Source organism: Podarcis cretensis, assembly GCF_951804945.1.
Source record: "Podarcis cretensis genome assembly, chromosome: 4".
Classification (NCBI taxonomy): Eukaryota; Metazoa; Chordata; class Lepidosauria; order Squamata; family Lacertidae; genus Podarcis; species Podarcis cretensis.
Window position 1 is genome coordinate 38,345,227 of NC_137173.1, and position 13,130 is coordinate 38,358,356.

A 13,130-nucleotide genomic window follows, 5' to 3' on the forward strand; every position below is an offset into this window, starting at 1 on the left:
ATCTCAGTTAAACAGGATCAGATAGTTTTGGTTGAGAACGTGGAGAGATGCTGCCATTCGGAGTAGACAATACTGAGCTAAATGGATGAATCTAGCCAACAGGAATGTTGTCTGCCTTATTTCAAGACTGGCTGGGGCAACCCAGTCAGATGGACCAGGTCTAAATACAGTGGTAAAAGGTAAAGGTAAAGGTACCCCTGCCCGTACAGGCCAGTCTTGACAGACTCTGGGGTTGTGCGCCCATCTCACTTAAGAGGCCAGGGGCCAGCACTGTCCGGAGACACTTCCGGGTCACGTGGCCAGCGTGACAAAGCTGCATCTGGCGAGCCAGAGCCGCACACGGAAACGCCGTTTACCTTCCCGCTGGTAAGCGGTCCCTATTTATCTACTTGCACCCGGAGGTGCTTTCGAACTGCTAGGTTGGCAGGCGCTGGGACCGAGCAGCGGGAGCGCACCCCGCCGCAGGGATTCGAACCGCCGACCTTTCGATCGGCAAGCCCTAGGCGCTGAGGCTTTAACCCACAGCGCCACCTGCGTCCCTCTAAATACAGTGGTACCTCAGGTTAAATACTTAATTCGTTCCGGAGGTCCGTACTTAACCTGAAACTGTTCATAACCACTTTAGCTAATGGGACCTCCTGCTGCCACTGCGCCGTCACTGCACAATTTCTGTTCTCACCCTGAAGCAAAGTTCTTAACCTGAGGTACTCTTTCTGGGTTAGTGGTGTCTGTAACCTGAAGCGTATGTAACCTGAAGCATATGTAACCCGAGGTACCACTGTAATAAAATTATTATTATTAGTCAAACTATTGGCCTATCTACCATTGGCAGTATCTCTCCCAGATTTCTGGCAGGAGTTTTCCCCAACCCTACCCAAAGACAATAGGACACTGACAAACTGGAATGTGTCCAGAGGAGGGCAACCAAAATGGTCGAAGGCCTGGAAACAATGCCTTATGAGGAACGGCTAAGGGAGCTGGGCATGTTTAGCCTGGAGAAGAGGAGGTTAAGGGGTGATATGATAGCCATGTTCAAATATATAAAAGGATGTCACATAGAGGAGGGAGAAAGGTTGTTTTCTGCTGCTCCAGAGAAGCGGACACGGAGCAATGGATCCAAACTACAAGAAAGAAGATTCCACCTAAACATTAGGAAGAACTTCCTGACAGTAAGAGCTATTCGACAGTGGAATTTGCTGCCAAGGAGTGTGGTGGAGTCTCCTTCTTTGGAGGTCTTTAAGCAGAGGCTTGACAACCATATGTCAGGAGTGCTTTGATGGTGTTTCCTGCTTGGCAGGGGGTTGGACTCGATGGCCCTTGTGGTCTCTTCCAACTCTATGATTCTAGGATTCTAGGATTGAAACTTAAGCTATCTGGGCTTAAGCTATCTTGGCTCTTTTCATGTCTACTCATATTTACATTATTTCTATTCCCTATTGTGATGTATAGGGACGCGGGTGGCATTGTGGGTTAAACCACGGAGCCTAGGACTTGCCGATCAGAAGGTCGGTGGTTTGAATCCCTGTGACTGGGTGAGCTCCCACTGCCCAATCCCTGCTCCTGCCAACCTAGCAGTTCGAAAGTACGCCAAAGTGCAAGTTGATAAATAGGTACCTGTCAGGGAACTGCCATCAGGGACGGAGGGAGAGAGCGGGCTCCGGAGGGGTCCCAGAGAGCATTCCGGGATGGGGAGAGGCAGCCCATCTTCTGGGGAAGAGAATCAGCGTAGCACCAATGGAGAAGGGGGGCAGATGGGGGAATCGGCGAGGCAGTCCCATGACTCCTTGCCAGGGACCAGCGGGGAGAGTAAGGGTCCTCCGCTCCCTACACCCTCCTTGCACAGAAGGCTTCCGCGCAGGGAGAGTAGGAGGAGACTAGGCGTCAAAGAGCTTCTTTGCTGGAAGAAGTTCAAGAAACGCCCACTGACGGATTCTGCCAGCGATTGAGGCAGCCACGGGTGAGTGGCTGTCCAGACAGAAAAGGTTCACTCAGGCAACCCAGCCAGGTGTTGCACCGGTTTACGCACGAGCAACCCCTGGAACCATTACAGTACTACTCCAGCGGGAAGGTAAACGTTGTTTCTGTGCGCTGCTCTGGTTCGCCAGAAGCGGCTTAGTCATGTTGGCCACATGACCCAGAAGCTGTACGCCGGCTCCCTCAGCCAATAAAGCGAGATGAGCACCACAACCCCAGAGTTGGCCACGACTGGACCTAATGGTCAGGGGTCCCTTTCCCTTTATTGTGATGTATACACTGTAAATAAATTAGAACTCAAAACCTTATCGAGTGAGGATCCTGGTACACTCACCTTTCCAAGTCCGCTGGTGGCAAATGTTTTTTCTCAAAATCAAAACAACTATTTGGGTTGAATGCACTGCCTCCCTTTTCATCGCACTCTTCCTGCTTTTCTTCTAAGTGAATTGAAAATATCAGAAGAAATAGCACGCAAGTTAGCTTTAACTGAGCGAGCAAGTCTGGATGCGGGAGCCCCATGCAAGCTGCAGTGAGGTTCCTGAAATGTGCTTGGCTAAATGTTAATGGGGCTGGAGTTCATTCAAGTATGAGTTGGTTCATGAGCTGGGTTTCCAGTAATTTCAAATCCGGATAGAAATGAACATGTAGGTCAAGTCTGACAAACATGATTGGATTTTTCTAGAAGTCATGTAATACAATTTTGCAGTCCTTGCAAGCACATTCTGAACAACTGACTGCCAACAATAAGGGCACATTGGTGTAACACTGGTGTAGTGCAGAAATCTCTAGGTGACTGTGCAGACACAAAACCAGTGACATTTTCAGCCTGCATCAAAGATCTTTTCACAGTGCCTGGCACCACAAACCCAAATACCTCTTCCGACCTTGGCCACATACCAATGACAGCAACCATGACGCTATTCCCTTACCATCTGTGGTTATGAGTCCTCAAGCACAGCACTGTCTTTAATTCACCTTTAAAGCATTATGTAAGTTGAGATACTGGCTATGACATATTTTAGAAACATGAAAATAGATATCCCACTGACAAAAATATGACTGATTTTACCTTTGTACAGGAAAATAACGTCTTCATCTTCTGGCGTAACTTCAGTGTCACTGTCAGATATTATAATCTGCAATGTAACATTTTGATTATGAAGAGGTCTTTTCTCAAAATATTTAGAAACACATGGATCTTTGGCATTGGGAACCCCATTGGAATTTTAATTTCAACTTGGTAGCTAACCTTGTAGTAATCTCTGTCTCCTTTTTAACCAGTACTTTACTGATTCTGCTGTAGAACTTCATTTGCATCTGACTATAAGAACATAAGAAGAGGCTGCTAGATCAGCCCAACACAATAATTACAAGAAAAGAGATTATTCTGCACATTTCCACCTGCTTAAAATAATTCTTGTTGTGGCGTTCAGTACATTGTTCCTAGCTAACTTCCATCTGTCTGCACCCTACCCAGTAACTTTCAGGATCTTTTCCTGGGATGCAATATCAGTTGCTAAATCAACTGCAGTTTGACCAGGAGCAAAGCTTACTCCACAAGACTGTGTATGGAGGTCCTGAGCTGCCCAAATGACAAGATTCCCCCTCTCAGCCTCGCTGATGTGGTCCAAAGGAAAGCAGGGCATATGTTTGGCACCAGCTTGGCTGCAGGAGTTGTTGGAAGGAGACGTACAAAGCGCCATCCAACCATCCTGGGGACTCCAGACCTGACTAGGGTGTACCCCTTAGCCTTTTCTTCTCCCAAAGTCATCCTGCAAGGCAGCAGAGGTTTAGGATCAGAGTTCTCCTACCTTCCTAGGTTAATGAACCCCATCTTCTCCTTATTTCCCTCTGCAGCATGTGCAGAAACCACTTTCTTGACCATTCGTCCCGCCATGGGTCTTGTCCACTCAAACCACTGGAGCCTATCTTCGCATGCAGAGGAAGTCTCTAATTCAATGAGGGCTTAAAACCCATCGGCTACCCTTGCTGGGTTTAGCCGACCAATCAAAGCCTTTTCCTGGCATGTGGCCTCTGTCAGATGACAGCTTCTGGGAGCCACAGGTGAGAGCTGATTGCACGGTGGGGACCAAAGGTGGACCAGCTACCCCAGAGGGAGCACAACGTGTCCCCCATCAGAGGTACTACCCCTTCCCTAACACCCCTATACATACACCCCTAATTTGATATGGATCGATTAATAATTATTCTTGTAGGGAGAGCTCTTCACTTAAATATCAAATAATATTTCCTGAATCAGATCGTGTACAAAAATCAACAAAAGATTTTCCATCATATCTACATTTCAAGTTCTCTCTTTGGGGAGCCCAGCAAAATTGGTTTCAACCTTTTGTTACTGCCCTTTATAGGGCCCTCAATGGCATAAATAATCTTAAGTAATTTAAAGATGGGACGCAGGTGGCGCTCTGGGTTAAAGCCTCAGCACCTAGGACTTGCCGATCGAAAGGTCGGCGGTTCGAATCCCTGCGGCGGGGTGCGCTCCCGCTGCTCGGTCCCAGCGCCTGCCAACCTAGCAGTTCGAAAGCACCTCCGGGTGCAAGTAGATAAATAGGGACCGCTTACCAGCGGGAAGGTAAACGGCGTTTCCGTGTGCGACTCTGGCTCGCCAGAGCAGCGATGTCACGCTGGCCACGTGACCCGGAAGTGTCTCCGGACAGCGCTGGCCCCTGGCCTCTTAAGTGAGATGGGCGCACAACCCCAGAGTCTGTCAAGACTGGCCCGTATGGGCAGGGGTACCTTTACCTTTACCTTTAATTTAAAGATGTTTGTTTTGCATTGTTTTCTGGAAGCCATTGCCTTAATTTTCTGATGTTTCTCATTATGCTACTTGCCAGCACCGCAGCCTCCCAAAGTAATTGTAAACATAAGACTTGACATATGTTAAGTGTAATCTCACTTGCTGGCATTCTTTTTGTTTTGGGTCGACCACCTGCTATTTACAATAAGTGGCAGGAACATAATTAACTCAGGATAGCGAACTCTTTTAAATGTGTGCTAATTATACCTGCACAATACAGTTTGTCGACTGCTTTTTTCTTTGTCAGAGGAAGTAGTACATATTTCTAGACAAACCAAACAGTTGAGCAGATGAGCCACAAGTAATTAAAGCAAGGAGTATTTCAAAGGAGAGGCTTAGAGTGCTCAAAACAGCCAGCTGAGTATTAGGGACTTTTAAGTAATTCAGTCGCCATCTATGCTACGTTTTCTGTAATGAAAATTGCTTTTTGGTGCCAGTATCAGAAAAACAGGCAAGGGCATTTTTTTAAAAGGAAATGTTTCACTCTTGAGTTAATTATGTTCTTGCCACTGTTCAATATATATGTTTTAGAAGCAGCCATCACCTAAGAGATGTAGCTAATGTGGATTTCAAAGTAAGCCTGTCTCAAGCTACATGTAACCAAGTTGTTTCTTTAACCCTAGGTGTGCCCCAATCAAGAGCAAAAGTTCCCCCTGCTCCCTCCAACACTTTTCTCTCAGGCCAGCCCAGCTTCTGATATTGGAACCAGACTGTGAGAGGCAAGGCATGGCAGAAGAAGGGTTGAGCACTGTGGATACCTATTCTATCCTCTTTATACAGTGGTACCTCGGGTTACATACGCTTCAGGTTACAGGCTCCGCAAACCCAGAAATAGTGCTTCAGATTAAGAACTTTGCTTCAGGATGAGAACAGAAATCATGCTCTGGCGGCATGGCAGCAGCAGGAGGCCCCATTAGCTAAAGTGGTGGTTCAGGTTAAGAACAGTTTCAGGTTAAGTACGGACCTCCGGAACGAATTAAGTACTTAACCCGAGGTACCACTGTATTCATAGTATGAGGCAAGCTTCAAAATTATCTTGCCCAACAATTATCTTGCTCTGACGGTGTGGCAGCAGCAGGAGGCCCCATTAGCTAAAGTGATGCTTCAGGTTAAGAACAGTTTTAGGTTAAGTACGGATCTCCAGAATGAATTAAGTACTTAACCAGAGGTACCACTGTACATGACTGAAGCAGATATGGTTCTGAAAGTATGCACCTTCCTCCACGTGTAGCCTAAACCTCAGAATCCAGTCTGATTTGCACAAGGAAGTAACCAATGGGCTCTTACGCAAATGATTTCTTGCTTGCTATCCACTTCAGTTTTGCTGAACTCAAGCTTTTCATTACATGTCTTTTCATCTTCTGTTTCAATAGGTGACACCTGCATTAGAACGAGAATAATTAGGGCAATTAATTAGAGCTCAACAACAACATAAGTGTTTGCTACATAAATAAAAGAACCCGCCTTTCCCAAGATAGCTTACTAATTTAAACAGTGCTGGAGCGCCATGATTAACAATGACTGTGACAGAGTCTATTGCCACGTTAGCTGGATGGCTGTAAGCGAAATGTGACCTCTGACACAGAATCAAGCTACCTGCCCATTAATGTAATGATGATCAGCAATAATAATAATAATAATAATAATAATAATAATAATAATGTTGCACAAATATCTGGAAAATAGTCTGAATGTGCTAGTAAAAAGAAAAAGAGCTGGTTCACACATGCAGGTGCACCACCTGATTTCTCTACACCTGATTAATGTACACCTGATGACTGGAAGCTGAATGTGTGAACTGATGCCACTGAAAAGCACGGCACATGAAGGATGGGAGAGGACTCGTGGCACTGTTTGACATGTCATGGCCATTCACACACACAACTGACCACTGGATGGTCACAGTAATCTAGACATGAATGTGTGTATGTGTCAACTAGCCCAATGGCTTGGTCAGAATACCAAACAACCCCCTCCTAACGCCCTGCCTCCTCTTTTCTCTGAAGTTGCAAACCTGTTCTCTAATCTCTATATTCTGTTATATTCTTTCTGTGACTGTTGACTGCATTAAAAAAAAACACCCCAGCCCAATTTTACCCCATGTGGATGTGCCTGTTCATTTAAGCAACATATTAATAGGGGGAAATGAATCATTCAAGGGAGAATAAGAATTATGAAGCACATCGAATATTGTGAGGCCTACTGATTGTTTTCAACACATGTTGCCATATGCCTGTACCTCTGATATATCATGATCCTTCTCCTCCTCCTCCGCTGAAAGGGAACATTTTTCTTCCTGACAAGGATGCTGTCTCCTTTGAGGGCAAATTATTTGCTTTGCAGGTGGCTCCTTTGGATGGCTCGAGTGCTGTGTGCGTCTTTTATTTGTACTACTCTTAATCAAACGTCTGCAGGCTGGATGTGGATCTTTATGAAAAGCTTTTCTCTCGCACAGCATCTTCTGGGCATTTGAAAGAGAAACTGGCATCACTTTTTCAAGCTTAGATAGAATTGTTCCATTGGTTAGATTCATGAGAGAATAGAAACTATTACTTGATTGAGGACAAATCTAAAGACTACTGATGCTACTGATCCTAAAGATCAGATTATTTGCCAAATTATTTTGCTGAGTCGCCTTTCATAGCAGTTCATATTGGGTGAGTAGCTGTTGTTTTACAAGGCTGGAAGAACAGATCATGAACTTTAGCGTCTAGATATACAGTGATGAAGAATATAGGAGCATACATTACTGTCTTTTTCTCCATCCTTTTTTCCTTCCATCTCTCCCCTAAAGGCCACATAACACACCAGAAACCAGGAAATAGAAGTATTAACAAATGGGGTCCTACAACAAATTGTTGCAGTGCATCCCTGGTGTTATCTAAGCCCATGACTGAAAGGGTTAAATGCATAAATATAAGCAGGCAGGAGTCTTTGCTCTTACTTGGGTCTTATTTCATGTCCATTTCTTTCTTTCTTTAATTTTTGAACATTTGTAGAACCAATCTGCATGGAAGTCAATGGACCATGAAACTTCCACATGCATTTGACCCGGGAAGAGATTTCAAGGGACAATTTGGGTAAATTGACCTTTCTGCAGTCTGAGAGGTATGCCGATATTTGAATGGGAATCCAAACAGCTGGCCTACATGATTAACTGCATTGCAAGGCTGTTGTAAGCTACTCATTCCCAGCACAGGTCTCCAACCTTCCCTACAGCTACACCAGAGGCTTGCTGTAAAATCTTGCTGAGACCTTCCCTCTTGTGGGACTTGTATTCCAACAGCATCTGGAGGGCCTGAGTTGACATCTGGTAGCAAAAGGCCTTTGACTGCTGGGTGAGCAGTGTTCCTCGAGCCATGGGTGTTATGTACTGAAGTTCTCACCCTGGGCCAGCAGGGGGATACTGTAGATAGTTTTCACTCAGGTCCACATATGCAAATAAGGGATCGAAAGTGATGTTCAGTGATTGGATAGTTGCAGAAAATGGTTACTGTTGCGTTCTAATGGAGCTCTATATAAGCAAGCTGGCTGAACCCTTCAGTAAAGTTCTGTTCTGGCCTGTGAATAAACAAGAGCTGTTTGAAGAATCTCTGTGTCGTCTGACATGTTCACCCACAACTTAACAATGGGCCTCTTGGTGGGCCCAATGCCATCTCCAATATTGTGGGGCTGGGTCCAGGCAGCCAAGGTTGCAACTCATGGGCAGATGACATGCATTCAGGAGGCTGCCCCACCACAAACATGCCACCAATGCACGAAGACTCTCCTACCCCATGTGATTATAGTCGTGTGAAGCTGAATACCTGAACTGTGCTGGTGTAAATACTAGAACCCACCACGTTGGTACAGAGGTTGCTCTGTATCCTGAGGTTGATTGAGTTGAAATATTTCAAGAGCACCGGGTTGGGGAAGGTTGACCCATAGCAATTCTCATGTTCCTGCTTGCTCCAGCTCTTGCTGAAATAGCTGGACATCTTTAGGCTGGGTGTCCCTCTCCTTTTTGTAGGTTAGGTATAAAAGAACGTTTCTTGAATAAGAAGACCTCCGAGTGCAGAAAAAACAACAACCCATTGGATCTAACCTAATGAGTGCTATAACAATAGCATGCCAAAATAAATGGTTTACTGCCCAATCACAGCCATGTCTCTTAAGATGGCAGTTCCACTGATCTTAGTGGTACTTATTCACAAGCTTAGGACTGCAATCCAAGTGACTCACATCCTTATGAGTTTTGCTGTCAGCTGTAGGCTGGACAATTGTATGGGGTTGTATCAAGTGAAGTTTCTGTAAGGTAAGAACAGAGGAATTGACAAGCAGGCATTTTAATCTATTCATAATTCTTATAAACAGAAGCAATGATCTTATAAATATAAATGCAACTGTGTTCTTTGAACAGACTTAAGACTTGGGACTGCAGAAAATACTTTTCTGGAAATATTTCTCAGAATTATAAAAAAAAAATTAGGGGAATACAGAGAGACCCAAAAGAGCTCCACAGCTGCTGCTGCTACTATTATATTATATATAATTTCCAGTGTAAAAGTGGGGTGGGGGAGAGAGGAGAAAATTATTAGAAGAATTTTGGACCTCAGACACATAATCATCTCTTAGTTTTTGTGCCTAGAATCCCCCCCAATGTCTCTTTACGTTTGACTATTTGAAATTTCATCTAACCCTAAGTGCACTGAATAAAAAGGGGAAACCTAAAATTCCAATTATCCAATTCCACAATGAAACATATATAATGACAGGCAACTCCCTGTTTGCATGGGGGTTGCGTTCTGACAAACTGTGTGCGTAAGCCCACTCTGCCCCCATTCTGCCCCCTTCCAGAGCTGAAAATGGTGCACGCAACACACGCCATTGTGGAGTTACTTGTGTATGGACGTTTGTACAAATCTCAGGAAGCAGCTCACCTGTTCCAGATTTTCCAGCCTCCATTTACGTTGCCGAATGGCATCTACGACGAGCTTTTGTTTGTCATTCTTTGACTGAGTTGGGTTGAAGGTGCCCAAAGGGACGCGGGGCAAACATTCTGGTATACCACACCTAGTAAGTAATATTGACTTTCAATAGAAAGAAACGCCTGCGCCGTCTCTCTAAATGGCATAGGCAAGGACGGGCACATAGCTCAGTGGCCCAGCATCTGCCTTGCATACAGGAGGTCTCAGGTTCAGCAGAGAGAGCAGCTACTGGGGGGAAAGTATGTCTCCCCCCTTGAGTTCTTTGGAGAAAAGTTGGGATATACATTTAAGAACAGATAAATTGAATTACACTTCCAATGTCATATTTTAATAAACAGAAGTGGACATGTGTCTTAGAGGTGTCTTGGAGAATGTTATTTCCAAGATACATGCTAAAGTTGGTATGAATATAAAATACTTGCCAGCGTTACATCTTTTTTCATATCATGTTATGTATTTTTGCACCTGTGTGTAAATATATAAATTTCCCCTGGCTTGTGCAGAGCTGCCTCTTATCCCGACGCCCCGGCGTGCTGAGCAGTCGTGCCGGGGCTTCGGGTAGCTCTGCGCAAGCTGCGGGATGGCTCCCCCGGCTTGTGCAGAGCTGCCTCTTATCCCGACGCCCCGGCGTGCTGAGCAGTCGTGCCGGGGCTTCGGGTAGCTCTGCGCAAGCCGCGGGAGGGCTCCCCTGGCTTGCGGAGAGCAGCCTGTTCTGGGGGCTGGGGTCGGGGGAAGCTCGGGCTTCCCCCGCCCCAGCCTCGCGCCTTGGGGGGGAAATATTTTTTTTTCCTTTATTTCCCCCCCCAAAACTAGGTGCGCCTTATGGGCCGGTGCGCCCTATGGGGCGAAAAATAAGGTAATTCGTTCCGGAGGTCCGTTCTTAACCTGAAACTGTTCTTAACCTGAAGCACCGCTTTAGCTAATGGAGCCTCCCGCTGCCGCCATGCCGCCAGAACACGATTTCTGTTCTCATCCTGAAGCAAAGTTCTTAACCTGAGGCAATATTTCTGGGTTAGCGGAGTCTGTAACCTGAAGTGTATGTAACCTGAAGCGTATGTAACCCGAGGTACCACTGTAGTAAGAAAAGAGAGATCTCTGCTGACTAGATAAGACTGTAGATTCAAGCAAAATGTAAAAGCTTACTTATTTTCGAGAGGGTTAGGATTCTGTCTGCAGTTCCAGGTGCCGTGATGCCCTCCGTGTTTTATACTGGTGTCATATGACAGGAGTCTCCATTTGAGGCAAATATCTAATGAATGAAATTAACAGATTTAAATCCAAATTAATGGTTACAATCAGTAATGGCACAATTGATTTAATATGGTACTGTGGTTGATTGCCTGCATTTTTGCTCTTTAATTCTCAACCCCCTGACAACTTTGGTCACAAATGAGATAGAAACTATTTGAGCAATGGCATTTTCTCTTGAAAGAAATGTTTCTTTGACAAACAGGTAGCCTACACAAGATCCTCAGTGCAAGTCCTAAAACAGTCCACTCTAGTCTTTTTGAACTTATTCTATTTGTGCATCTCTCCTACATCTCGCCCCAAAATGACAACCACATGCAGAGAAAAAATTAAAAACAGGTGTATGTGTAGATTTATGTGTGTGTTCTTTTTTAAACCACAGAAACAAAAAGCTTGCAACGTGCCTAGAGTTTTCTTTATCCCACACAGAGGCCTACAAAGCCACTCAAGTTATATGCCAGCAGCCTTTATAACAAAACATGAAGGAGACCTGTTACATTAGCTGCCCCACAGTGTGCTTTTAACGGCAGCAAAAAGTGAAACAAAGGAGTTGTTTATAAGAGGATCCTTTCAAAGAAGAAGAAAGTGAAAAACACAGCAGTGCACGGCATCTGTGAAGAGGAATGCTCAAGCAAACATATTTGAAGTCAAAGAACAAAGAACTCTCATTTTCACCCCGCTGAGTTCTACCTTCCCCCTGCCTTGTCTTCCTATTTGTCCAAATGTAGAAACTCACCACACTGAACAATGTCAGGGATTTCCACAGCCCGCCTTCTCTTGTACTGGATGCTCTCTGAAGGTTTAGCAGACCAGTTGTTACTCAGATACCCAAAATCACTCCAGAACAAGGCTTCTTCTTTTTGACCTCGGGAGACAAATCGTTGCAATGTTCTGTTGAAGTGTGCATGTACACGAAAGCTCATACCAGTAACAAACTTATTTGGTCTCTAAGGTGCTACTGGAAGGAATCTTTTTTTATTATTATCTTTGTCAGCAGCGAGACAAACACTGATAAGCACTGCAACATAGCATGGGTATAGGCTGGATGATCATGAGTGCCAGGCCAGATTGCTCTATAGAAGGCTGCCTTATGTACTTCAATGTAGGGCATTGATGGCTACATCCAGAAGAGAACTGCTGGCTGGCCAGCGCTCAGCCATCTCTGGTCCGCAGACAGTGAGACACTTTCCCTAAGAATAGAAGTATAACCTAAAGAAATGGGACTCAGTAGTGGGAAAGCCCTGTGGAAGAAAGGAAGATCAACAAGCTTTCCTGGCACACGGTTATGAAAGACAGCGAGGTTCAGGTGAATTTTGTGATTGGCGCTTAGGGCTTAACTCAGGAGTAGCCAATGTGGAAACCCCCTCCCTATGTTGTGGGACTACAACTCCCATCATCCCTCGCCACTGACTGCGCTGGCTAATGGAAGTTGTAGTCCTTGTTTACAACCACTGGTTTAACGAGACAGTAATCACACTGCAAGCGTGGCATATATTTTTATTTAATTAATTACAGGCCTAGGGTTAATATTCACTGGGAACACAGGGCATGGGAAGGATTAACCCTACATCTGCCATGCTTGCAATGAAAAGACACACACACTGCAGTTAGGCGTGGGGTGGGAGGAGACTCCTAACGGATGCTAACTGATCTCTTTCCTGCAGCTAACTGCCATGTGAATAGGAGGGGGAAGGGTTGAATATCATTACAATTCCCTTAAGAGGAAACGGGTAAATATCTCCACCCCACCTTTATGAGCATTGCTTCTCCACACCAGTAATAAAAATGATTAAAAATGTGACATGATTGCAAGTGGCACAATTAGCATTAGCCTTTCATTTATCATAGTCCTACACACTTTGTGACCCGCTAATCTGAATTTCATCTACCAGAGGCTTCACGTCTTCTGTTTTGGCTGCCTGCCTAAGGCTGCACAACTACCTGTGCATTTTTCTTATATATAAAAGCAAGAGCACACACAGGGAGGGGGAGAGAGACTATAATTGCTACTGGCACTCAGCTATTGGAGAGAGTGCATCTGATCTTTTGTAGTTAAGCAAGGAAAAGTATCCAAACTATTTGGAAGGCAAAGTCAAAGACAGGGAAGGGGGAAAAAGAAGCAG

General features: G+C 45.0%; 1 protein-coding gene across 5 annotated transcripts in view; it reads right to left on the reverse strand.

Moving 5' to 3' along the window:
* MORC1 (MORC family CW-type zinc finger 1) overlaps positions 1–13,130 on the reverse strand; it is a 52,868-nt gene that overhangs the window by 9,363 nt on the left and 30,375 nt on the right. For 4 of the 5 annotated variants that reach the window (XM_079974361.1, XM_079974358.1, XM_079974360.1 and 1 more), the window contains 8 exons: positions 11,744–11,872; positions 10,903–11,008; positions 9,712–9,844; positions 9,014–9,079; positions 7,032–7,253; positions 6,080–6,172; positions 3,044–3,110; positions 2,309–2,411 (listed from right to left, as the gene is read on the reverse strand). In XM_079974361.1, coding sequence (XP_079830487.1) covers positions 2,309–2,411; positions 3,044–3,110; positions 6,080–6,172; positions 7,032–7,253; positions 9,014–9,079; positions 9,712–9,844; positions 10,903–11,008; positions 11,744–11,872 — 919 coding nt within the window. The remainder of the gene's footprint in view (positions 1–2,308; positions 2,412–3,043; positions 3,111–6,079; positions 6,173–7,031; positions 7,254–9,013; positions 9,080–9,711; positions 9,845–10,902; positions 11,009–11,743; positions 11,873–13,130) is intronic. The other variant, XM_079974359.1, reaches the window with a different exon arrangement.